Source organism: Trichosurus vulpecula, chromosome 5 (genome assembly GCF_011100635.1).
Source record: "Trichosurus vulpecula isolate mTriVul1 chromosome 5, mTriVul1.pri, whole genome shotgun sequence".
In the NCBI taxonomy this organism is placed as follows: Eukaryota; Metazoa; Chordata; class Mammalia; order Diprotodontia; family Phalangeridae; genus Trichosurus; species Trichosurus vulpecula.
In genome coordinates, this window is record NC_050577.1 from 266,887,621 (window position 1) to 266,914,315 (window position 26,695).

General features: G+C 48.8%; 3 protein-coding genes across 4 annotated transcripts; 1 reads left to right on the forward strand and 2 right to left on the reverse strand.

Annotated features, from left to right (window-relative positions):
* The first annotated feature begins 1,855 nt into the window (after positions 1-1,855).
* CD63 (CD63 molecule) lies at positions 1,856-8,471 on the forward strand. Its single transcript, XM_036761790.1, has 8 exons — positions 1,856-1,955; positions 2,631-2,706; positions 6,401-6,589; positions 6,860-6,934; positions 7,068-7,163; positions 7,575-7,715; positions 8,030-8,113; positions 8,309-8,471. Exons 2-8 carry the CDS (start codon positions 2,641-2,643, stop codon positions 8,372-8,374), a joined length of 717 nt encoding a protein of 238 aa, XP_036617685.1. The 5' UTR covers positions 1,856-1,955; positions 2,631-2,640; the 3' UTR covers positions 8,375-8,471.
* A 1,039-nt stretch (positions 8,472-9,510) lies between these two features.
* Positions 9,511-12,976, reverse strand: RDH5 (retinol dehydrogenase 5). Of its 2 annotated transcripts, XM_036761829.1 has the most exons (5): positions 12,668-12,976; positions 11,612-11,946; positions 10,881-11,139; positions 10,209-10,372; positions 9,511-9,804 (listed from the first exon to the last, which is right to left on the reverse strand). In XM_036761829.1, exons 2-5 carry the CDS (start codon positions 11,919-11,921, stop codon positions 9,581-9,583), a joined length of 957 nt encoding a protein of 318 aa, XP_036617724.1. In that variant the 5' UTR covers positions 11,922-11,946; positions 12,668-12,976; the 3' UTR covers positions 9,511-9,580. The 2 variants fall into 2 exon arrangements, with proteins under 2 accessions (XP_036617724.1, XP_036617726.1); XM_036761831.1 differs by lacking the exon at positions 12,668-12,976 and having other exon boundaries at positions 11,612-12,177.
* Positions 12,977-13,373: 397 nt separating this feature from the next.
* BLOC1S1 (biogenesis of lysosomal organelles complex 1 subunit 1) lies at positions 13,374-18,370 on the reverse strand. Its single transcript, XM_036761832.1, has 4 exons — positions 18,207-18,370; positions 16,937-17,009; positions 14,702-14,834; positions 13,374-13,628 (listed from the first exon to the last, which is right to left on the reverse strand). Exons 1-4 carry the CDS (start codon positions 18,265-18,267, stop codon positions 13,518-13,520), a joined length of 378 nt encoding a protein of 125 aa, XP_036617727.1. The 5' UTR covers positions 18,268-18,370; the 3' UTR covers positions 13,374-13,517.
* Positions 18,371-26,695: the final 8,325 nt, after the last annotated feature.

Sequence of the window (26,695 nt, forward strand, 5' to 3'; positions counted from 1 at the left end):
TTTCTTTTGCTGTATTCAGCTCATATTTAGCTGTCTCCCTAGCCCCCTGGAGCTCTGGCGCCCAATGTTATCTTAAACTCCAACTTCAGCTCTCCTTTTGCTGCCCTCTCAAAATAACTTCCCCTAGACCAGAGGTTCTTACGCTGGTGTTTGTGAATTTGAGTTTTTTGGTAACTATTTCAACATAGTTGCTTTCCTTTGTAATGCTATGTGTTTTATGCATTTAAATACAATACAAAATATATAAGCTTTACTAGACTGTGAAAGGGTCTCATGATGCAACAAAGTTAAGAACCTCTACCCTAGACATTCCCTTAGGCCAATCCCCAGATACTCCCTAAGTCTTCTTTCTTCCCCTAGGAAAGGCAGCTATCAACTCCACCCATTCTCAAAGAAAGGGAGATGGTAGCATTGGTTGGTTCCTTTATGTAGGATGTGAGACCCAGGCTTCTTGGTTTCTAGCCCAGTCCTCTCCTCTGTCTTCCATATTCCTTTTCTCTCTACCTCTCATCACTTTCCCACCTGGGCCTGACAGGAGTGGAGGGTGGGAAGTGGGAGGCCTCCCTTGCTGCTACTGCCTGAGGCTCCTATGTTAAAGGATAGGGAATTTGGAAGGTGATGATGCAGTCTGAACTTCTTGCATGGGAAGAACACTGGATTTGGAGTCAGAGGAAATGGATTTGTGCCTTATCCCATCATTTGCTACCTGTGAGACCTTGGGCAAGTCACTTAACTTTTTTGGGCTTTATTTTCCCCAAATTAAGGGGCTTGGACTAGATGACCCCTATGGTCTAATATCTTTTAAATCTGTGATCCTATGATTCCCCTCTCTCAACCCATAAGTCTGGTTCAAAGGTTGGGATAACAAGGAACACACTTTTCCTCACCCCCAGGAGGGGACATAAGGATGCTGTCTTTCTTGCCTCCCTCTTTTTCCCAACTCCTCACCTCTAGAATTCAGTCCAATGTGTATACATGCCTACTGTTTAGAAAACACTGTGCTGGGCCCTAGGGATTAAAAAAACCAAACCCAACCACCACCAGATTCGGCTCTTGCCTTCAAGGAGATTACATCCTACTGGAATTTCCACTATCAGAGAGATGGATCCCTAACCTTAGAGAAATGACAGAACAAAATGGAGAAGTTAGGACCCTGCTTCTGTAATCCTTCCTCTTGCTGGTATCTGCTAAAGTTGTGACTCAGTGGCTCAGCGATAAATCCTTCCGGGAAATTGAAGCCTAGATATTTGTAACTTTGCCATTGAATTTGGGGTGTGTGTTCTCAGAAAGACAAGCTGGGACTCAGGTATGACATCCTGGTCTCTCCTCTGACTCAGCAGCTTGCTTCCTTCCAATTCTCAGTGGTTGTTCCCCAGATCTATAAAATGATGGCGTGGTTTACTCAATTTTCTACTTTTCCCTCAGAATTGGAGAGGCAAAGAGGAGGTTCCAGCTCTCTGGAATCCTGTTCTTCCTCCTCGAATTAATAGAAAGAGGTGCAAAGGAGCATAGAGATCAGCTAGTCCTTATTTTAGAATTGACTCAACCGAGGACCAGGGAGGGTGACTTGCCCAATGTCCCATTAGAAGTGAGTGTAGAAACTGGGACCAATACACAGTTGCCATTCTTGCGGAAGGGCCAGAGCAGGAAGAGGGACCACCTTGCAGTTAGGGGCTAGGGGCACCTGGGAAAGCTGGAAGGACCCAAAGGAGGTGGGGTAAGCGGGAGAAGAGTTGTGTGTGTTGGGGGGGGCGCTCTCCTCTTTCAAGCCCGGGTGACTCAGGCTCCAGCTGCTCCCGCGTCACATGAGGCGGGCAGACACCCTGCGGGGGAGGGGGCAGCAGTGGCTGGAGCCGGGGCGGGGCCGTGGCAGGCGGGGCCAGAGTTGGGGGTCGGAGCAGAGAGAGACCAGGAACAGCTGCGGGGAGAGGATCTCAGAACCTTGGGGAGATCAGGTGAGGCTTGTGGGCTGGAGGCTGGGAGTAGGGGGACGTTTAGGACCTCAAAGTGGTGGAGAAGAGGGGAGAGATTCACTTTCTTGGGTCTGTGCCATACTCCACCATCTCACTCCCCACTCTCCCCCTCCCCCGACACTCCTTGGTCTTTTAGCTTTGTGCTCAAGTCTTTTAAAAACTTTATTCCGAACTTTGAGGCAGTGGGGAGGCCAAACTTTTTTTCTGGGGTTGGGGTGGGGCAAGGGGAGCAGGACCTGGGAGAAGGGACATAGAGGCGGGGGGTGGGGTGGGGTGGTGGTGAGAGAGGGGAATACCGAGGGAGCAATTTGTGCACTGGGGCGTGGGTTGAGGTCAGAACTTCTCTGTCCAGCCCATTGTCAGTGGGTCCGGCCGAGCCTTCCTTTCCTTTGGATGTTCTCTTCGAGTCGGAGGAGGTGGGGGCTGCGGGGGCGAGGCCCGCTGGAGATGGGGTTCCGAGCTTCCCTGCCCATCAGACCCCAGGCTCGAGGGGAGGGGGCCGGGAGACGTGGAGCTGACCGCCTGTTTCCGGGTGGGAGGGGCCGGGAATGGGGGGACTTGCTGGGAAGTCTCTGTGGGCTGGGAGCCCGGAAGCCGGGGTCCCCTCCCCCACCAGCCACTGCTGATCATTCTCCCCTGTTTGCCTCACTCCCCCAGGCCAGCAGCCATGGCAGTAGAAGGAGGAATGAAATGTGTCAAGTTTCTCCTCTATATCTTAGTGTTGGCCTTTTTGGTAAGCGGCGGTGGGCGGGTAGGAGGTGGGAGTGTGTGTGTGTATGTATGTGTGTGTGGGGGGCGATTATGGAAGTGGGCAAGTCGAGGATTGTCCTGTGGAGAGGTGGGAGCTGGGGCAAAGGTGGGGTGCCCAGGAACTTCTAGGGTAAATCATGAGATTTTGGGGATGGGAGGGACCTTTCATGGTTAGGGAAGGCCTAGGATAGAGTGTGTGTGGTAGGTTGGAGTACAGCTAGAAAGCAAATATCGAAGAGCCCCCACCCCCACTCTTTTAGGAACCCCTAAGACTTATGTTCTAGCCATTTTGGTTTAGCTCAAGCTCCCCAGTGCGTCCACTCTCTTTCCCTGCCCCCTCACTCTGTGGGCCTTTTCCTGTCTGGTGACCCAACTAACTGTAGTAATGGGCAGTGGGGCAACTAGACAACGGCCAGATGCTATCTTCTGCAAGCTCCCCTCCCTACCTCCTCAGTCTGTAACTCCTTTCAGACCCTGAGTTAGATGAAATCTCTGTGTGAATTGTGATCTAGGGAGGACCAGGCTGGAAGCCTCTGGCTTACTACCATCATCCCCCTTACGTCCCTGACCCCCATGCCCCTAACCCTGATTTCCCCTGAGAGTAGGAAAGAAAATGTTTGCCTCAGAAGAGATAATGCCCCGACTTCCCTTTCTTTTTTTTTATTTTTTTTTAAATTTTTTTTTAATTTTTAGTTTACAACACACGGTTCTACATAATTTTGAGTTCCAGATTTTCTCCCCTCCCTCCCCCCTCCCTCCCCAAGACGGCATGGAATCTCATATAACTACCATGTATAACTTCGCACCACATCTCTCCTGTAAGATTGGCTAAAATAACAAAGCAGGAGGATGATAAATGCTGGAGAGGATGTGGGAAAATTGGAACATTGTTACATTGCTGGTGGAGTTGTGAGATGATCCAGCCATTTTGGAGAGTAATTTGGAACTACACCCAAAGAGCCATAGGAATGTTCATACCCTTTGACCCAGCAATACCACTTCTAGGGTTGTATCCCAAAGAAATCACACAAGAGGGGAAGGGACCCGACTTCCCTTTCTAACCTGATCTACAACTGATCTCAATCAGGAGCCACTCAGCTAGTAGGCCAGTTCTCTAGTTCTGAGGCAAGTAACAGAGTCAAGTGGAGGAATCAGCAAAAAAAAAGGAATGGAGAGGGAGAGGTGGCATTGTAAGCAATGCCCAGCTTCTTGGAGAGAGGGCAGAGGGGAAGGCAGGGTGCTCAGGGATCAAAGAGATACCTTGGGGGTTTGGCATGGGGCAGGATATCAGTTTCATCACGCAGGTGAAGTCAGGAATGTATGCCTTAAGGTTAGGCTTGTATTTATTTCTGTTCTTTCTAGTTGGGTAGTTGGGTCCAAGTGGAGGATGAGGATGAATTGCATATTTTAAGTACCTACTATGTGCCAGGGACTAGGGATACAATGACCCCTCCCCTGCCAAAAGAAAAGTGAAAGTCCCTAAGGAGCCAGTGATTACTGTGGGGGGGGGAGGGGATATAACATGTATACAGTTAAGTAAATACAAAGTACATACAAAATGATACCAAGTAACTTGAAGAGGAATAGAAAATGAATATAGGTCAGGATTAGGAGAGAATCTGGAAATGCCTTGTGTAGTAGCACTTGAGTTGGAATGGATTCCTAGAGTGAGAGAGTTTTGGGGGAAGTGGCATCCATGGGGGATGGGGTAGGGAAAAGAGTAAATGTAGGTCAGGGACTTACCTCTTCCCCTTTTTTTGAAACCCCTCCCCCAACTGCTTTTGGCTAAGAATGGGCAATCCCATTCTCTGATCCTTGCAGTGGAGGAAGTAAAAGGGTAAGTCTATATTCCCCAACTATATATATGTATGTATGTATATGTGTGTACACATACATATGTGTGTAGATCTGTGCATATGTGTATGTTTATACACATACACGTTGAGGCTGCTAGATGACTCAGTGGATACAGCTCTGGGCCTGGAGTCAGGAAGACATGAGTTCTAATCTGGGCTCAGATACTTACTAGCCGTGTGACCCTGGGCAAGTCACTTAACCTCTATTTGCTTTAATCTCCTGGAAAAGGAAATGGCAAACCGATCCAGTATCTTTGCCAAGAAAACCCCATGGACAGTATGGCCCATGGGGTCACAAAGAGTCAAACTAAACACCAACAGCAACTCACACAGACACACACGCACACAAGGTCATCATTTTTTGTTTGGTCATTTTTCAGCTGTGGTCTCTCTCTTTGTGACCCATTTGGGGTTTTCTTGGCACAGATACTGGTGTGGTTTGCCATTTCCTTCTCCCAGCTCATTTTACAGATGAGGAAACTGAGGCAAATGACATGCCCAGGATCACATAGTGACATATAAGTGACACATAAGTGGTATGCCCAGGGTCACATAGCGAATAAAATGTCTGAGCTGGCATTTGAACTCAGGAAGATGAGTCTTTCTGACTCCCACCTTGGCCTTCTATCTGTTTCACCACCTAGCCTTCCTACTGTAGGGTCAGGGAATACACACACACATACACATATACGTACACATACACACATATTTTGTTGTTAAGTCACGTCCAACTCTTTGTGACTCCATGGACCATATTGTCCACGGGGTTTTCTTGGCAAAGATACTGGAGTGGTTTGCCATTTCCTTCTCTAGTTTTATGCAGGCAGGCAGGAGTTAAGTGACTTGCCCAGGGTCCCACAGCTAGTAAATATCTAAGTTCAGATTTGAACTCTGGTCTTTCTTACTCTAGGCCCAGTGCTCCATCTGCTGTACATACACACACACACACACACACACACACACACACACACACACCACATCATGCATTATAAACTCTGGGAAGCTCAGATGTGGAGGGTGATTATTCAAATTTACATAGTACTCTAATTGATAAAATCACTTTCTTTGCAATTTGTAGTGAGTTAGGTTACTGTACACATAAAGAGACTGAGGCACAGGGAAGTGAAGTGATGTATCTGCATATATATATATATATATACATATATACATATACACACGTGTATTGTGTGTATATCTTTTTTTGGTAAACATTATGGGGGTTTTCTGATCTACTTCACTGAGCCTGCCCTAGAAACAAAGAATAATAGTAGTTAAGCAAAACTGACTGGGCAGCCCCATCTGATGGCATATGCAACATTCAGAACCTGTAGGACCCATAAGTGTTTCGTGCCTTGTTTTCTGTATGCAGAGTTGTTCACTGAAATTGAGGTTTTTGTTCCTTTTTCGTGCTTCTATTTACATTGTCCTAGTAATGGGATATGTTGTTTTTCTGGTTTGGCCTTCTCGGCCCAGAACCCCTTCATCAAAGTCTTCCATGATTCTCTGAGTTCCTTGTGTTGATCAGTTCTGAGATAATGTTCCATGACATCCCTACAGCACAATCTGTTTAGCTACTCCCCAATCAGTAGGTACTCTTTCATTAGGTTCAATAACTTGGCCAGGGTCACAAAGTTGGTAAGAATCCAAGCCAGATCTTGAACTTGGGGTGTCTTAAGACCGTTGAGTGCATGTTCTTTTCAGGATGCTCCCTTGTTTCTCTAGCATAAGGAAGAGTCTATTTAGTGTGTTTGTGTTGGGTGGGGCAAACTGGGCAGTGCTTTAGGCCCCACCCTAACCATCTTGCTGCCTCTGCTCTTAAAGGCCTGCGCTGTGGGGCTGATTGTGGTGGGCGTGGCAGTCCACTTCACCTTGAACCAGACCATACCCATTGGGTCCACCGCAGGCTCTGTGGTGCCTGTTGTCATCATAGTCCTGGGTACCTTCCTCTTTCTTGTGGCCTTTTTGGGCTGTTGTGCTACCTGTAAGGAGAATTACTGTCTTATGACCACGGTAAGAGGGGGCATAGATGCTGAGGGATGATTGTGGGGAGTGGGTGCCAGTGGATTGGAAGTAATGGGGGAGACCCAGGGGATGAAAGGACAGGGGTCTATGACCAGGAGGGAGGAATGAAAATGATGTTGAATTATCCTATAGCAAAGGGGAGGGGTAGGGGACCACTTGGGAGATGAAGATGATGATGATGATGAGGGCAGGGCTGACCCCTGACCTGATCTGGGACTCCATCTCCTCTCTCCCCCCATTTCTTCCTCTCTTTTTTAGTTTGCCATCTTTCTGTCCCTCATTATACTAGTAGAGGTGGCTGCAGCCATTGCTGGATATGTCTTCAGGGACAAGGTAAGTAGATTGTGATGAAGGGGATAGAGTTTGGCCTAGGAGGGTGGGAAGTGGTTCCCAGGGAGCTCACCATGATCATTACAGAGGTTGGCTAGGGGGCCTCCCTCCATACTTCTCTTCCCCCATCTCCCAGGTGAAGTCAGAGTTTGAAAAGGGTTTCCGGGATGAGATGAAGGAGTATGAGAAAAATAACAACACAGCGAGGTTCTTGGATGAGTTGCAAAAAGACGTGAGTTGTGGGGTAGGGAGGTGGGAGGAGGGGGGATAGGAGAGAGGGATATATCTAGAAGTGACTATGGTACAAAACCCAAAAGCATCAAGAAAGTTTTTTTTGATGTGACTTTTGGGTGTAGCAGTAGTTCCACTAAGTGTAAGACCTCTCCAGAGGAATAGTTGGGGGATAGGATGATCCAGGAAGCTTTTGAGCACAACATCCACTGATCCAATCTTTTCCAGCCTCCTGGAAAAAGGCTTATGGCTTCTTTTTCTTCACCTGGCTTCCAATTTCCCAACACCTGGTTGCCTTGTAGAGTCACATTTTGCTTTAGGGGAACTTCAGCCTGGCCCATAAGCCTTAGGCCTAGAGGGTCTTCCCTTTGTATTTTGCCAGTTTCCTCACCAACCTTTCTCTCCATTCTAGTTTAAATGCTGTGGGGCAACGAACTATACAGACTGGGAGCAAGTGCCCCAAATGCCCAAGAACAGGGTCCCTGACTCTTGTTGTGTCAATAGCACCGAAGGCTGTGGAATTGGCTTCAAACCTTCGGACATTAACCAGCGGGTATGTGGGCTGGGTGGTGATTAGGGGGACTGGAGGACTTAGAGATCTCTAGAAAGTCAAGAGCCTGAGGGAACCTAGGAATGGGGGCAGCTTCCTTTCCTAAAGGAGAATCTAGGAGGTTGGGTAAGCCCAGGGAAGTGGTGATCTGAAGAAACTGAAGGTTGGGTCTGGTATAGGGTTGAAGAGAGCCAGCAGGGATGGGGAGACTGAGAATTAGGACAGACTCGGGACTGGTAGAGCTTAGGGAAACCAGGCTTGGGGACAGGGTATAAATGAGCAAGGTGAGTTTATGAAAGTCTCTTGCATCTTCCCAGGGCTGTGTGGAGGAGATCGGAAATTGGCTAAAGCACAAAGCTTTGGTGCTGGCGGGTGTAGCACTGGGTGTCACATTTGTGGAGGTGAGGAGGTCCCTGGTGGGGTGGTGGGGTAGTGCGGAGCCCACTGTGTCTTGGGGAACAGGGTACTAAGTATACTGCCATCCCCAGTGCCAGTCTGCCTGGGCTTGGACTCACTTCCCTAATGTGTACTTTTCTATCCATGTTATATTCCTCATTATACCTGCCCCACCCACTTATACACTTCTTTCCTTCCAGATTCTGGGAGTTGTCTTTGCCTGCTGCCTCATGAAGAGTATCAGAAGTGGCTATGAGGTGATGTAGAGGTGCTCTGTGCCCCTCACCACCTTCTCATGTCAATAAGGGAGTGGGCTAGTGTGTCCTGGGTTTTTCAGTTAATAAATGGATTATTTTTTTTTCACTCTGAAAAGAAACAAAGTGTCAGTTTGTCCTTCAGATCTATGGCTTTCTGACTCTTTTGTTCCTCAGGTCCTGGACTGGCTTCTTTGCTCCCTCTCCCATACAGCCTTAGGATCATAAAATTATTCAGTATTACGAGAAAATTTAGAGGTAATTTAATCCGAGGCCCAGAAGGGGGAAGTGACGTGTCCGTGATCACATATCTGCTAAGGGTACAGAACCCATATTTGAATCTAGGTCCTTTATTTCCAAATCCAGTGGTCTTTCCCCTGGATCATGATGCCTCCTCTCTCATCTCCACATCTGTTCCCATGGCCCTTTTCTTATGTGTCCATCTCTGGTCTTTTTCTCCCCTCACAGCCATGTTGCATTTTTTCTGCACTCATGTCTCCACAGCCCTCCAGACCTATTACCCTCTTGGTGGCTATGGGAGAGTATATAGAGAAGCCAGGAATTTAGTTTCGGGAGTGGTGGGGTGAATCATGAGCAGCTGGGAATGGAAGAGGGAGTAAGACACCATGGGAACCTAGGGCCTGGTATCAGTGATGCCCAGCTTCTTCCCTCTGAGCCTGTGGCACCATGAGGAGGCTGCGCCCTGTGCCAATACACTGATGAAGTGATCTGCAAAAATTCTGGATGTGTTCCTTGGGGAGCTTCCTGTACAGGGAATATTATTGATGCTACGGAGCTCCTATCTGCAGGAGAAGCTTCCTTTCACTGCCTCCACCCTGCCAGTCTTGATGGGTGTCCTGTTTCAACTGTTTCAACTTCAACTGGGTACCAGTGAAGAAGAAGGGCTAAGACCTGACTGGGACCCACAGAGCAATAAAGGGTGACATCCAGTGATGGTCTTATGAAGTGCACCCTTACTGAGCCCCAAGTAAAGGCTTCTGGCCCTGGGGAGAGTGTATCAGGCACTCCCTCTGGTGGCCACTTGTTTTATGGCAGCCTTTTTTTGAAAGGAATTTTGCAGAACTGGAGGGATATTTTTAAAAACATCTTGATCCCTGGAAAGGGAATAAAGGCCTGGATGAAACAGCTCAGTTTGGATGGTGATTATATAGTGTTTTCTTGCCATTCTGTGCCTCAGTTTCCTCCCGGCTAATGGGTTCAGCCGACCATGTGGGCAGGTTTGGGAAGAACACAAGTGAGTATAGCGTCTACTAGGCTGGCAGGTAGGTAGGAGGCAGGCAGCCAGAGCAATTTGGCATCCCATCCGGGACTGTATCTCGTTCGGGGGTAGCGGGCAGTCAGTGCGTGCTCCACACAGCTGCCCACTTTGCCCAGGTCCCCATCACAGATCAGGTTCATGATGAGCCGTTGTATCTTCAAGTCTGTGGAACGAAGCAAAAATCAGATCTTCCTTCACCCAACCTCTGCTGCCCAGTTTTCATTTTCTTCGCCACTCTGGGTTTGCTCCAGGACATTCAGAGTTTCTAGGGTTATTTGTGTGGAAGGAGGGCCAAATGCTCCAGGTTTGGGTGGGTACCAGCACATTAGCATTACTATCCCAACCAGAACCTGAGGGTCCTGTTTCTTCCAAGGGTCTCTCAGGTGCTGTGCTCTTACCTGCTCCCTCCTTCCCTTATTTTAAGTAGACAATATACCACCTCCCTCACCCCTCCAGTTTATTTGGATAGAGGAGACCATGCCCCCCGCCCACCAAGCGCTGTGCTCCACCCTCTTCATCTCTCATGCTCAGAATGGGTTCTTTGCACCCTCAGCTCCAGCTACTCACACTTAGGGAGGAAGCTGTCCCCATAGCTGGCTTGAGTGGCAGGAGACAACCGTTTCCAGGAGGACTGAAGTACCCCCTCCAAACACTCCAAGTTGGTCACTGCTGTGCGGAAGAAGCCTGGTTCCACGATAGAGACCCGTACCCCGAAGGGAGCTGTGTCCCGTCTGGAGTATAGAACATTAGAAAATATAAGAAATTTTCCCCCCTGGGTTCTTGTCCCATAAGGGCAGCCCCCTACAAGTTACAGGTGATGGATAGGATGGGAACTATAACTGGAGGGATCTCCCCCACCTAAGAACTAGAGTAGGAAGCTATGGTGGGCCTGGGCCCCTTGAATTCTGAGAATGGTACATTCTGCACCATTGGAGACAGGGTTGGAGACCTTTGGGGCTCATTTCCCCTTGTCTTAGGCTGTACCCTGTTCTGGGCACTGGAATGAGTAGGAAAGAGACATATGGTTCCTCCTGTCTGGGCACTCCTAGTCTGATGGAGGACATGCCTGTAGGACATGGGCACGGGGACAACTCCAAAGACTTGGGAAGTGAGGGATGCAGACTGGACAAAGGGAACCTTGGAATAAAGGAATGATCACAGTTGGGATGATGTTTTCGCATGTCCTCGAGGTGGCCCTTGTGATGCCTACATGTTAGGGTGTTCCTCCTCCCCCCTCACCGTAGGCTGTCAGAAAAGGCCTCCAGACCGTATTTAGAGACACAGTAGCCACCCCCATTGGCAGCCAGACGGCCCAGGACGCTGGTGATGTTGATGATTCGACCCTGTGCCCGTTGTAGCAAGGGCAGCAGGGCTAGGGTAACTCCGATGGGACCCAGTGTGTTCACTTCCAGCACTCTCCGGTAATCCTCCAGATTCAGCCATGGGGTAGGGCCGATGATCCCAGTGATGCCTGCGTTATTCACCAGCCCAAAGAGCCCTGTTGGAATTGGTGGTGGTTGGGTAGGGAATAAAAACAGGCCCCATCGATCCCATTAGCCAGAAGCACCCTGATCCAATTAGATAAATATTAAATGCCTGTGGGCCAAGCATTAGGCTACCTGTTGGGTGAACTACAATGGTCCCTGCCTTTAAGGGAGTCTAGTTAGGAGTATAAAACATACAATCATACAAAAGCGTGTATGCTTATATATGACATGTATAAGTCTATAGGACAGGTAGAATAAACACTCATGAAATGGACCAGTGGTTGTTACTGACATGGGGGAATCAGGGAAGATTTCAGGGAAAAGGTGGGATGTGAGTTGTTCTGTTACTCCTGGTGAAAATTTGATCGGACACCCAGGATTGGAGGAATGGAGGTGCGGTGGGGGGATTGCAAGGAGTGGGAACACCCACCTTCCTGTGCCACCGGCATCTTTAATGTTGTTTCCCTCCCTCTCACCACTCACCTCGATCTCCCACGAATGTCCCCACCCACTCAGCCACTTGCTGGATGTTTTGGGCATCAGTGACATCCAGGAGTGTGGTGCAGAGTCGAGGAGAAGCAGCCCGCTTCAAGTTTTCTGCCCCTGTGGTTGTTAGACAACAGGCCAAAACTCGGAAGCCTCTTCTGTCCAGCCGAAGTGCCAGGTGCCGGCCAAAGCCTGAGTCACAGCCGGTGATGAGTATGAAGCCATCACTGGGGGGTAGCACTAGCCGGTCTCGAAGGAACCACAGTAATCCCCAAAGCAGGGTCCCAAGAAGCAGGAGCAGCCACATTGTTGGAGAGAGAGCCCCAATGCCTCTGAATTAAGGATCCAATTGCAAAAAGATGATCTAGGCTGTCTCATTGGAGTCTCTACTCTCCTGTCACATTTTGAAATCTGCTTTCCTTTCTCTGGATTGTGTCACCCTCTGGCTTGATAACCATAGTCTAGGCAGACCTAGGTAGTATCTCAGGGGGATCCAGGGGATGGGGAAGAAAGTAAGCAAAGAGAAATACTGATCTATTCGGAGAGTCTGAGGCTAGCTGAAGTCCTTAGAGGTGAGCCATTTATTACAGATGTGCACGAGAGGGATGGGGGCGGGGGGCGGGTGCGGTAGAAATCTCTCACTTCTGTGTGGCAGGGATATCCTCTCCTCCCCTCCCTATCCAGCCCTTCTATATTCTTTAAATTTAACCTGGGCCTTACATTTAAATTTAGCTGGGCCTTACTTTGGGTGGGGGGGTTGCAGTCTGGGCTAGGAGTCAGGAGACTTGGGTTCTAGTTGAAGTTGTTGCCATGTGACTTTTGGCAAGTAGTTAACCCCCTCAGCCTCAGCTTTCCCATCTGTGGGATGGGGCTAACATCCATCCTTGCTTGCCTTTCATGGTGGCTGAAGAGCAAATGAGCTGATGTACACAGAAGCCCTTTGAGAAGCTAAAAGTTACATAGTAACAAAGTCCTACTATTTGTACCTCCTTGTCCCCCAAACCCTGCTTCGTGATTCCTGAATGGAGGCCCCCCAACCTCCCCATGGCTTACCTCAAGGACTAGCTTTCCCAGCACAGTGCCCCAGCTCTCTTTCCTGTTGTTTCTCAGCAATTCTGACTCTCTAGCCCTTGCCCTGCCTGGCTCCTATAGGCACTGGAGTACAAAGTCCAGAAGGGGTGGACCCTCCAGGCAGCTGGGCCAACGATATGGGCTGAACCTAATCCTTGGAAGGGACTCTCTTCTGGGATCTGTTTTCTCTACGTACCTCCCACCCCAATGGTCTAGTCCCTACCATCGGGGAGAGGTGAGTGGCCTCACATTGTGGGGGAGGGGGGTGAACCTGCCAGACACTCTTCTCCCCTAGGAACTCTGCCTAATCCTCCTCCCCATCTCCCCTCTTTACCCCCTGCTACTTAGTTCAGTGCCTTACCCACTTTATGCCCTAGGCTGCTGCAGGCTTATGACTGCTCTGTGCCCCCTTAGCAGGGAATACTTGTATGCACGGGGTGGAAGACAACCAGAATATGGGGGTCCTGAGCAGCTGTTTCTTGTCTCACTTTCCCCTGTGCTTAGGGACGAGGGTCTGCCCTGAATCAGGTTGGGTGGCCAACCAGTACTCCAAAATGGGGTCAGCGTAACCTCCTCCTTTCCCTTTTGTGCTTGGCAAGGCACTGGGGGCAAGTTAGTTCTATGTCCCCCAAAGCCCCCTAAATCACCCTTTCTTTCCAGCCGGCTGCCCCTCCAAACATACACTACATGTGGCCAGACACTCATGCTTTATTGGGAATCCTGCTGACCTCCCCTTCCCCTGGTTAGCCAAGAAAACAAGGGACAGAAGAGATGCCAGAGAGCTCAGTGACCGAGCTGCCAGCTGAGTAGCTGTGGAGGAGAAAGGAAGGAGCTAGGAGGGGGCTGGCTGCAGCTGCCCCTTGTAGACATATTCCAGAGCTGTGGCAATTGTCCTCATGTCTAGCTCAATGCTCCGAGCCCAGTTCTCCACATCTCCAATTTCCTGACAAGGAGACAGAAAAAAGGGAGGGAAGAGTTAGGGAGTGCCACGAAGCCTTGAAATCTTCCCATCCTCCACCTTCCAAGAAGAGGCCCCTTTGCCCACCAGCTTTGGACCAGACCAACTGCTTTTCTCTCCCCTCTTTATAACGAATGGCCCTTTGTAACCTCAAACCCGGGGTTCCTAAGCTTTTTTGTGTCATTTGGAAGTCTGGCGAAGCCTAGGGACTCCTCAGAAAAGTGTTTTTAAACACACAAAGTAAGATGCATAGGATCACAAAGGACACCAATTATATTAAAATTTTCTTGTTGTTGTTTGGTGTTCTCAGTTGTTTCTGACTCTCTGGGAACCCATTTGGGCTTTTCTTTTCAAAGATACTGGAGTGGTTTGCCATTTCCTTCTCTAGCTCATTTTACAGATAAGTATATTAAAATACAGCTACCAAAATATCAAAATACAGTTATTAAAAATAAAAAAATTAGGGGGCAGCTAGGTGGTGCAGTGAGTGGAGCACCGGCCCTGGAGTCAGGAGGACATGAGTTCAAATCTGACCTCAGACATTTGACATACTTACTAGCTGTGTGACCTTGGGCAAGTCACTTAACCCCAATTGCCCTGCCTTCCCCCTCCAAAAAAAAAAATTGAAAAAAAATTTAAAACCCTAGACTCTAAACTAAGGAATCTTTGGATTCACGTTTAAGAGCTGAGCGAGGAGTGAGACTTAGCTAATTGTCAGCTAATTATAATATGATTAGCTAACTAGCTGAGTGACTTCGGGTGAGCTGCTTAACTGCCTCAGTTTCACTATTTAAAAATGGGCAAACATCAAACCTGCCTATCTCACAGGGTGATGTGAAAGCACTAGTTAAAAGCTACATACAAACGTCAGGTATTGCTTCTTAGCCAGCTCCGAGGGAAGGAAGACAGAGTAGGAGGGAGGACTCTGGTTTGGCTTCTGGTTCCCTACCCCCATTCCTGGGGCCTGAAAGTCTCCCTGAGGACCAGAGGAATGGAATGGAATGGAAGGGACCACAGGAGGAGCTGGAACAGAGAGGGAGAAGCCTGGTGGGGCCTACCTTGAGTGCCTGGTTGAAGTTTTCCACCATCCCAATCCACTGGCCTGTCTGCTTGGCAAACTGTGCGGCCTGGACCTGGAGAGTCTTCACTTCGTGGTCTAGCTTCCTCTGATTGACATAGGCCTGGGCCACACTGGAGGGTGATGGGAGGGGAAGGGGTCGGGGTCAGAATGGGTGTCAGCTCTGTCTATTTTGGGGGAACTCTCCAGCCCAGCCCAGCCTAGCTTCCTAAAGCAGAGAAGAAAGGCAGAGGAGAGAACTAGAGAGAGAAATCTTCCAACTTTTGGATGGCCAATTAATACAATACAAATAAAATACAAACATATATAAATGGGGAAAAAAAAGTTCTTTTCTCCCTAGCACATTCAATGGCTTTCAACCAGTATACCTAACCCGCTTCCTCCCTATCTTGGTGAGCTTTTGTGCAACTGGGAAGTAGGGTATGGGGGAAGGGTGGGTTAATCAAGGGTAGGAAGAGGGAGTGGGGTGGGGGGATGCTGGGAAAATTTAGCAGTAGGAAAACATCTGGCAGTGATTGGGAGCTCTGGGGATCAGAGAAAGAAGCTGAGTTGGGCCTTATGGGGAAGGAAAGCTGGACCCCTCCCTGAATTGGGAGTGGGATGGGGGAGCACCCCCCACCCCAGGAACGCTGGGTCAGGAGAGGAGGGGCCCTGAGGGACTATTTCCTCCTCCCCCTTCCTCCATCCTGTGTGGACATACACAGAGCAGGGCAGCTTTGCTTTTTGCCCCTGTGAAGCACCCGTCCCAAATAAGTGGCTGTGGCTGTGTGTGTAGAGGGGCAGGGATACGACAGAGGACAGGACACATCTCTGCCCCCCAACCCCCTCTCATAAAATGAGGTACTTGTGTTTCTTCTTCTCCTTGCCCCACACTAAGTGCTGGAGACCTCACATTGAGTTCCTACTTCCCTATTGCCAGCACCCTTCTGGGCCTCTGAGGGTGGAATCTGCGGGGGCTGAAGGAGTCAGGGGATCAGGAAGGTTGAAGGGGGGAAGGGTTGGGAGAGTGGGCAGGACACCTGACCAGGGCTAGGACAGACTGAGTCTTTGTTCTCTCTTCCGGGGAGTGAGAGGGGCTGTGGGCAGCCACACAAAACCCTTTCAAATCCAGCTTTGGTTAAACTGCCCTGTGTATCAGGAAGTGGGGCAGCTTCCCCCTTCCTCACCCCCTCCCCACCCGTGCTGAGAAGAGGGGGGATGGCAGAGGGGGAGAAGCTAGTTGAGTCTCACAGGCTGTGGGCACTGGCAGCCCAGGAGGCGCCAATGTAGGAGGGGAAAAAATTGGGGCAGACAGCTCCTGGTCTTTGGGAGACAGCTGAGCCACAGCTGGGGTGGGGGAGACCAGAGTAGCAGAAAGACAGGGTCAAGAAGCCAGAAGGGAGTGCTCCCCTTTACTTCCTTCCAAAGCCTCCAGGTCTAGGATTTGAGCTGGTGGGAAACTTCGGATACCCACCACCCCCAATCTGTTCCAACCCTCCAAACTAAGGACCACTTACTTGTCTTTCCCTCCAGGAGCCTTCCCATCCCCCAATCAATAGCTCTCTCCACTTAAGGGAAATGAGCTAATTTGAGCTAAGTCTGACCCCAGAGCACAAATGGCTGACACTTAGGTGACTCAGGCCTCACAAACATATCCAAGCTGTTCCCACAGCCCTTGCCCTCTGGTAGAAGAAATCACACCATTCTCTTCTCTGCCCAGGGAGAAAGTACTGGCTTTCTGCTTTAGTCAAAAAGAGCTGAAAGCCAGGCCCTCCTCTACACCAGCCTTGGCTCTGCATCCAACCCTCTGCCCCCTCTCCATCCCTTGGTTCCAAATGGCCATCTTTGAGGAACGTGAAGAGTTAAGGACTGGCCCAGAGAAAGAAAGGAAAGAAGCCTGGCTCTGTGCCACCCCCTGGCACAGGCTTGCCATATGCTCAGCTGTGCCTGTCAGGCTAGCTGCACTCTGGGCCTGCCAGAAGGTTGGGGAGGGGGAATTGTGGTAAGGAGAGAGATCCTGCCTTCCCACTGAAAAGACAGCTGGATGTGGTAAGGGGGAAAACAGAAGGTGGGCAGGTGGCATCACTGATGCTAGGCCACAGAGATGTAAATAATCTGGTTTCCCAGCAGATCTCTTCCTCAGGCTTCATAATGAAGTCTTGGGATGAAGAGGGAGAATGGGGGGTGGGGGTAAAATGTGCCATGCCCAGTCTGAGGGCCCAGGTAAGGAGCGTACCCAACATTGAGGTGGTCCACCAAGGCTTCCGTCAGGCAGGTCGCAGCAGCTATGGCTTCTCGCCTCCGTTTCTCTGCGGATTGGAAGATCAGATGTTTAGGGTTAGAAAAGACCTTAGACTTATAACCCTCCTAATTTTTTTTTTTTGACGAGGGAACTGAGGCCCAGAGAAGTTATGTGACTTGTCCGAGGACACCCAGCTTGGAGTGGTAGAGGTCTGTGGGATTCGAACCTGTTCCCAATATTCCAAATCCAAGGTTCTTCTCACAGAGAAGTTTAATGAGAGGAACTTTTGGCCGGAGCAGAGCTTAGGGTTCCCCACTTCCCATTCCCTCCCATTCTGTGCCCAATTAAAGTAATGATGAAGATGATGTGATGGTTATCACTTACATAGAGCTTTAAGATTTGAAAAATAAATCACACGTTATCTCATTTGACTCTCAAAACCACCGAGTGAGGCTGGGACTGGACACGATTTCACTGGCTTACGAAGGGCTGGTTAAGCAACTGCTTTCACCAATGAGGATGTGAAACTCACAGTCTCTGTAATACTTGACATTTCTATCAAACTTGGAGTGTGGCACGAGCTTGAGCTTGGTTCTCCTCACAGCAACTCGGGGAGGTGCTGGTGCTACTGCTATCCTCATTTTACAGAAGGAGGTTAAGTGACTTGCTCAGGGCCACAGGGCTAGTGTCTGAGGCTAAATTTGACCTCAGGTCTTCCAGACTCTAGGCCCCGTGGTCTATCCACTGAGCCACTTAGCTGCCCCGCCACCCCCAGTCTTAGAGAGTGGCCTAGACTTCGGAACTAGAACACTGAAAGTGACTTGCCCAGGGACACGTGGTCAGTTACATGCCAAGAGGAGAACCTGAACTCAGATCTTTCTGACTTCAGGTCCTTGGTTCTGTCTACCATGTGGAATACAATATCATCCGAGCTCCTTCTGTGACCGAAAGGTCGGGGAAATCTGGGGACGACCTCTAAGAAGGATTTCCTCCCCCGCAGTTCCCGCGCCCCTCGCCCAAGCCCCTCCCATTCTAGGGGCGCCATCGCCCAGGGCCAATGGGAGGCATTCTCCTCCAGCAGGGGCGGAGCCAGGGCAGGGGGCGGGGCCAGACGGGGAGGGGGCAGGTGGTGGGGAAAGGACGTCGCCATGGGGACCGGGGTCTGCGAGCCCCGTGCGTCCAGCCAGCCCGGCCGCCCGGGGCTGCAGTGGCCGAGCCGCAAGCCTTCGGAGGGAGCGGCGTGCGGGGCGGGCCCCGGGCTCACCCTGCAGCTCCTTGCGCTCGTTCTGCTTCGCTTGGTGCTCCTTCAGCAGGCGGGACAGCATGGCCGGGCCGGGGTCTGGGCTCACCGGGGTCTCTCCGGCAGCGACGGCCTCGGCCTCTGCGGCATCCGCGGCATCCGCGTCACGTGGCCTAACGTCACGCGGAGTCCCGGCCCCGCCCTCTTGTGGAAGGGCGGGGTTGGGTCTTTGGGGCGGAGAAAAAGGAGGCGGGGCATGGGGGACTTGCGGGAGGGCGGGGGGAGGGGAGGGAGGAGGGTGAAGGGTGGAGGTAGGGGGACTTCTCAGAGTAACCCTTAATGGCTCATCATCTACTTGACTGGACGTCTCCAGTGGAGTACCCGGGGACCTCTGTTTGGCCTGGTGATTTTAAGCAGTCTTTTCCCATCAAATCTCAGCTAATGTCTGATCTTTTGCAAAAAGCCTTTGTGGTCCTCCTTAGTATTAGTGTCTTCCCTCCGACGTGATATCCAGTTTATCCTGGCTATACCTTGTTTATACGTAGAAAGGAGTTTTCTTCAAAGCTCAGCTCAAAAGCCAACTAATACAGGAGTGCTGTCCTCTGATCCCCAAACTGCTAGTGTTTCCCCTGAAAAACTACCTTGTATATATTTTGGGTGTATATGTATGTATATGTATATGTATATGCATATGCATATGTATATAGTATCTTTGGGGCAGCTGGGTGACACAATGGATAGAGCCCTGGGCCTGGAGTCAGAAAGACCTGAATTCGAATGTGACTTCAGATGATGGCTGTGGAAAAGTCACTTAACCTCTATCTGCCTCCATTTCCTCATTTGTAAAATGGGGATAATAATGGCCCCTACCTTCCAGGATTGTTGGGAGGAGCAAATGAGATAATGATTGTAAAGCGCTCAGCACAGTGGCAGGCACACGGTAAGTGACATAATTGTGTTTGTCCTTCGTTTTCAAAGAGGATCGTGACATCGGGGAAATGGTGACATGACTTGCAGTTGACTTTGATTTGAGTGACGGATGGCTGTGCAAGGTCACCAGCCTCACTTTCTCCTCCAGAGCCATCTGGGTCCAGTGGCCTGATATTCACTAGGATGACTGGAGATGGCCCAGGATAAGTGACATCATCATAATAATGACAATGGTACTTATTATTATATATATGCTGTCTCCTGGATAGAATTAAGTTCAGTGAGCACAGGGACTTTTTCCTTGTATCCCTAGCTTGACACACAGCAGGCACTTAAGTATTTATTGATGGATTAATTATCCACCGATGGCAAGCTCATCAAATTGGTAGATGATACCTGGAGGAAGAACTAGCACACTGGGCGACAGTCAGGATCCCCAAACGTCTTAATGATAGGCTAGATCATTTGACTGAATATAATGAAAATATTCAATAGAGATAAATAGAAAGCTAACTCCAGAAGTATAGGATGGTGGGAGATGTGGCTAAGGAGACATTTGTGTGAAAATATATGGGGGGTCTTAGTGGACTGCAGGCTCGTTATGAGTCAGCAGCATGATGTGAGAGGCCAAAAAGCTAAACATGCTCTTGGGTTGCATTAGTTGAAGCACAGCTTACAGGAATAAGGCTGCACTCTACCCTCCTCAGGTCACATCTAAAATACGGAGCTCAGTTCTAGGTGCCACAGTTTCAGAAGGATATTGATGAGCTGGAGAGAGTCCAGAGAAGAACCAGGATGAAAGGCCTTTATTTCACAATATATGAGGAGGCGATGGAACTGGGGATGCTCATCCTAGATCAGAGGACGCAAGGGGAATAAGAGAAATAAAAGGATTTTTTGAGGCTTTTGAAGGGCTCTTATGAGGAAGAGGAATTGTATCTTTTCTGTCTGACTCCGGTTAGAGGGGCCAGAAACAGTGGGTGGAAGTTGCAAAGAGGCTTGATGTCAGGAAAAACTCAGCAATTAGAGCTGTCCAAAAGTGGAACGTACTACCTCTGGAGGGGCTGGGCTTCTCCTCTTTGGAGGTCTTCCAGCAGAGGCTGGATGACGACTTGTTAAAAATCTTATAGTAGAAATTATTTGGGGGTATGGATTAGATTAGATGAATCTCTTCCAACTCTGAATTCTGTGATTCGGTGAGATGAAAGGGAGAGGGTAATGGAGGATGCTGGAGATTTTGGAGAAGGGGAAGAGAAGAAAGATGGTGGAGATATTAAAGGAAAAGAGGAAAAGAAGATGTAGGAGACATTGGGGGGAGGGCAGGTAAGAGAGATGGCAGGGACACTGTGGGAGGGGGCATTGGGATGGGAGATGAGGGAGTATGAGAATTGGAAGAAGGGTGGGAAAGGGGGTGAAGGGAAGAAGGGGAGATGGGCAGTGGGAAGACTGGAAGAGTAGCACTGGAGCATGGGAGAAGGGAAAGGGTTCTAGATGATGGACATAATTAGGGAAGGATTCAGTTATGAGGGAGATAGAAGAAGAGGAAGGAGGTCATTAGGGGTATTCTGGGAGAGGAGGAGTGGGTAGGGTAGTTAGGGAGGGAAGCGGAGATGATGGAGACATTGGGGAAAATGTGGAAGTATGGAGGAGAAAAAGGGAGTAGAGGGGAAATGGAGACATTGGGAGTATTTTTGGTAGAGGAGGAGAGAATGATGGGTGTGTTGGAGGCAGTAGAGCCGGGAGGGAGTGTTTGTGACCGTTATGAACTTATTTTGGAGGTATATTTTTGGAAAATGTGGAGAAAAGACTTGCCTCCCTTTATAACCTGACTCCCCATCCCCCAACTGCCTTGCTTATTATCTACACCCCCACATATTCTGTGATTCAGAGGAGCAGGCCTCATTGCTGTTCGGCCTCCTCACTCCGGGTCTGTGGTTGTCCCCCAGGCCTGCAATGCTCTCCCTTCTCATTTCTGTCGCTTGACGTCCTGGCTTTCTTTATGTCCCAGACAAAATCTTACCTTCTTCAGGAAGCTTTTCCCAATCCTTTTTAATTCTAGTGTCTCAACTTGGGTGATCACTTCCAGTTTATCCAGTATATAGCTCGTTTGGACATTGTTGTTTGCATTAGACTAGGAACTCTGAGAGCAGGGAATATTTTTTGCCTTTTTTTTTTTTTTTTTGGTATTCCCAGTGCTTAGCACAGCGTCTGGCACATAGTAGGTTCTTAATAAATGTTTATTAACTGACTTCCCTTCCTACAAACTTCTGAAAGTTCTATTTTTCTTTGAGTCTGAGGCTCCTGAGACAGTTGAGGTCATTAGACTATCCATGATAACTCCCTCTTTCTGGGACATTTGGGGGATTAGAGGCGCCCTGGTCTCATTGAAATTCTCTTCATTCCCTTTCCTTCCCTTCCTAGTTGCTGGCATATTCCCAGATTGATTCCTGGCTTTGCACTCTCCCTCCATGTTCTACAAACAGCCTTATAATGTCAGGAACTTTTCCCTTTCTTCCTCTACTTCCTCTTACTTTCTCACCAAACGTCCTGGTCCAGCTCCTTGCCCTTGATAGTGTTATTGTTAATTGACCTCTTGATTATCTAGAGGTGGTCTGTTAATTTGATAAACTATGTGTAGGAACTAAAAATCTGGACTTCCCCTCCTCCCCCCTACCAGATAGATTGGTGCTCAGGGAGTGAAAACTCATTTCAGTCTTAGCAGAAGCAAAATATAAATAACTATTGCCAAAAAGATGGTGTGTCTCCAGACTAAAGAGAACTTTTTTTTCTTGCATTGTCCACTATTTATTTCATTATTAGCTTTTTAGCTAACACATGCTACTGCTCTCCTCTCCCCTAACACAGATGATTGAAAATTGACTCATACATACAGAACAAAAGGATAAATGGGGTGGTTGCAAGAGACAGATTGAGGTTAGATATGAGGGGAGACAGAGAGAGAGGGAGGGAGGGAGGGAGAGAGAGACAGAGAGAGGGAGAGAGACAAAGACAAAGAGAGGAGAGACAGAGGCAGAGAGGAGAGAGAGGAGATAGAAACAGAGAAGAGAGAGATACACAGAGAGAGAGAGTGAGAGAGAGCGAGAGAACTGAGTATGCATTGTAAAGTATTGAAAGATATTTTTATAAATGCCATTTTGATTTTTTATTGCTGTATTTTGTGCTTTTTGCATGACCTTCATTTCCAAGCATGTTTCTCCTTCCTACCCAAAGATTATACCCTTATAACAAAAAGTATAAAAGAACAGAAAAAAATAGCTCTTAAAGTTACTAGAAGATAGCTATTATATTCTTCAGGCTAAACATCTCTGCTTTCTTCAGCTTATCTCATGGCATGGACTTGAATCCCCTCAACATTTTGCTCACCCTCTGGCTCGTTCATGTCCTTCCCCATAGAACTGTTTTCCCTTTCATTTTACACATGAGGAAACAGGATCAGAAAAATTTGTTATATATTGGCTCATAGTCACAGAGTGAATGAAGTAAGGTGTCAGAGACAGGACTTGAAAGTCCATTGTCCTGACTCTGAAATACAAGGCATTTCGACCACCCTATACTGACTTACCTACCTTGAAAAAGTTGAGTAAAAATGTAAGGCAGTATATTATGTGTCAGGTGTAGTGATAAAGACAGTAAGTGCCAAAGTGTTTCTGTGTCCAAGCTTTGGACTCTCCCATCCTGGAGGGCTGCAACCACAGGAGAAACTTCCCTAGGCTGAGATGCTTAAGGAGTCTGAGGGAGGGTCACTTTGAGGTTTTATGTTTCTGCCACTCATGACTCTACCCCTTTAACTTGTTGGACAGTGGCCACAGGGAGATCCTGTCAGGACAGTAGCATTTGGGAAAAGGATCAGCCTGGGGCTCAGTTCCAGAGAGGGAATGATCAATAGAAGCGGGAAGTGTGAGAGCATCACGGAGATGACTATTTTACAGCAGCCTTACTCAGCCTTCCCTCCCCCACTCTGGGCCTTTCCCCCAAGCTCTCATCTACAATGAGCCAGCAAAATGTTGGGTAGGATGGGTAGGGCCAGGTCCTCCACGGACAAGAGTGGGAGTGGGGATGGAGGGAGGGGCTAGAGAGAGGGAGGCAAAGGGTAGGGGGGAGGGGCCAATATTCTCACATGGGTTGATGTGCCTTCAGAGGAGAGGGTCCAGTGGCACATGACAGGGATAAGTGCCAGGCTCATTTTTTATTTTAACCTCCTTATCCCTACTTGGCATGACTCTGTCAGTTTCACAATTGGGTGAGCAAGCTCCCCTGAGTCTGAGAACTGTATCAGCTTTACTTTTTGTTCTCAGAAACAGGCTCTCCTCTGGTTGAGAAAAGGGCAGAGAAGGTGGGGTACTTCTGACACCTCCCTGTTCTCCCCCAGGTCATCTTACATAATACCTATGCCTTCTTCTCTGTCTTGACTTTCCATTCTGTCTAATCTAAGTTCCCCTGCTGTAGCCAAAGCCCAATTTCTTTGTTCAGTCCTTGGGAGAGATGGAGACAAGCCTCTAACCACTTTCTGTAGAATGATACTTCTAGCCCATTATTAATCATCTTCACCACTCCTCATTCCCCCTGTCCCCTGCCTTTCTTTTTAAGGATAAAATAAAGACCCTGACTCTAACCCCCTTCCTTTCATTCATTTCTTTTTCTTTCTGGGATTCATCCTACCTTAAATACAGAATCCCAAACTGGATTATTGGGCTCCAAAGTGACTGAATAAATGCTTGGAGTCAGATGGAAAGGTGTTTAGCTTGTAAGGATAGAGAGATTAGGAGGTACTGGGAGCTCAGGCAGAGCGTGGGGCATAGGGAAGTACCTTACAAACTGGGAGACCAAAGTGGAGGGAAATTGTCTAGTGTTTGCTAGAGAGGGTGGTGTGGAATAGACTAGTTAAGTTCAAGATGAAGACCAGAACTCAGAAAGAAGCAAATCTTGAGATTTAACCTCTCATAAAGTAAGAGCCTTCTCTCCAAAGTTTAAAGTCTCCTTCAGCTCCCCAGTCATCAGAATGGCCAAACTGGCTCTCCATTGGCTACCTTTATTCTCTATCATTCCCAGCCATGACTTGAGCCTTGGTTTTGGCTAGGAGTCAGGGGTAGAGGATTCCAATTCTGGGGTGATATTTGAGGTGAGAAAGTATTTTATATGTTGGGGACTCAGAAGGAAGAGATGCCTTCTAGGACAAAGACCCTAAGGTTCTTTTCTAAGGTGATGTAGAGGGAAAAGTTAATTCTGTAGTCTTTATTTCAAGATGGTTTAGGGCAGAATAAGATTATTTGGAAGAGAATAATAGAGAATACAACACAGGAAGGGGCATGAAGGCCGGAAGGGTAGGAGGTGGATTTGACAAAAACTCCCATTCCCATTTCTCCTCTCTCCCTTTTCCCCTCTCACCCAAGGAAAGGCCAGGGTCTCTGTATGGAACTGGTTGGGTCAGCACTGGCTTACTATTCTACAAAGTTCTACACTCTTTACTCACACATAAGTAACTTGACAGCATCTTATGGGCAGATCGTTTGTCCAAATGAACTCCCACTGTTCCCAGCTTCCCCTCACTCTCCACTCTCCTTTTACTACTTTCCCAGTGTCTCCACCCAGCCCATGTTCAAGGGCCCTTTACTTCCCTTCAGAGACACAGATTTATGGGTCTAATTTTATATCCAGCTTGGTCTGATGACACTGTTTTGTCCCCTCCCCCCATTCTCTCCTCCACCCCTTGCTTTCCCTCCTCTGACTGTCTGAAGGTTATTTATAGTCAGGCTAATTCTGGGAGGCTTCTGTCTTCTCTCTGTCTTAGTCCTACTGTGCTGGGTGAGGTGACTTCCCAAATATTTGAACTTGGGAAGTCAGAAGATTTTTGGCATCTGCTTGAACCCTGGGATTTGGTGAAACCAGCCGGGTGGAGTAGGGATGAGAGTAAATAGAAATCATGAAGGTGCAGATCAGGGGAGTGGCTGGTGCCGCATGAAGGATTGGATGGTGGTCCCATGCTCTAGGAGCTAGAAGTCTGTCCTAAGATTCAGGAGACCTGGAAACCTGTCCTTAGAGCAATTAACCCATTCTCTTGGTTTCAACGATGAAGAAGTTAAAACATGATCTCTGATGAACATCCAGAGAAACCGAAGGAGACATAGGAGGGGGTGGTGGTTAGAGTTAGAGAAGACAGGATAGAGGTGGAACCTTAGGAAAAGAGGTGGGAACAGGCAAGAATGGTGAAGGAAGAAAGAGTGAGAGACAGAGGATACAGAAATGAAGAAAACACAAGAAAGATCATAACAGTTACAGAGACAAGGGACAGAGGTAGAGAAAGAAGAGGTAGAGACAATCAGAAAGAGGAAGGAAAGCAAAAAGGCAGACTGATACAAGGAAACATATCAGATGAGAGCGAGGGAACCCCAAAAGGGGAGCGGGGAGGTTTGGGGCCTTCTAAATTGTTTCCTATCTCTTATCCTGGCCCTGGTGCTTAGCTGCAGTTATAAATAGCATGGAAGTTGGAAAATGTTCCCTGGTCTCTCTTCCCCACCCCTTTTCTTCTCCTGGCCTTTCCAGGAGTGTGTGCCTGGGCCTTTGTCCCAATAGTGTAAAAGTGTGTGGAAGGACAGACATGCTGGTCCCATTTGGAATCCCTAGTCAGCCCCACCCAAGAGTCTGCCTGGAGTTAGCCTAGCCATCCTTGAATCCAGATGGATAGGGCCAGGCACTGAAAAGGGGTAAAGAATGAAGGGCACAGACCCCAGTCCTCCCCCTTCTTAACCTGCCTCCTATGCTCATTCTCTCCACATTCTTAGTATCCTTTAAAAAAAAATCTTCCTTCTTTCACCCAGTGACTTTTTCTCCTTCTCTCTGCTCAGCTTTCTCTCTTTTTTTCTCCACATCTCCTTTCCTTCCTATTTTCTTTCTTCTCTATTTCCCATTCCACCCATGTCCTTATTATCTCTTCCCTTCATTTTTCTTTTTCTTCTCCAGCTCCCCCAAAATTAGGAGGCAGAAGTTGTAGCCAATACAGCCTTTGCCCTAGGTTGGGTTCTTGTGGTGTAGGCGTGGGGTGCACGAGAGGGAGAGAAGGGAGGCACTGCCTGCTAAGGAATCCGTTCACAAGCCAAGGTATTAGCCCAAATTATGGGCATAGAGGCTCCCCATTCTTTTGCTTGTCCGTGTCTATATCTTCTCTCCGGTTTTTCTCTGAGTCTTCCTGGCTCCTCCTCTTCCCCAACTCCCTCTTTCCTTTCATTCTTCTTTCTTCCTCTCTGTTCCTCCTTCCCAAATTTGCCTAGCCCCCCTTCCCTTCTAATTTCCTCGCTTTCCCGCGGGTTCTTGCGCGCCGCCTCCACCCCAGGCCCGCAGCCACTGCACAGCTCTCACTCAGTGGAGGGTAGCGGGGAGGCCCAGCGGCCGATGCTTTGTGCGGGGGTGGGATGGGGTGGGGTGGGGAAGGCGTGGCTGAGTCCTGAAGCGGGACTAAGAGGGTCCCCTCGCCCGTTGACTTCTTACCGGCTTCTTCCACCTGCTAGGACTGAGGGAGGAGCCAAGGGAGGGGCCAGGGGCGGTGCCCCCGGGGGATGAGACAGGAG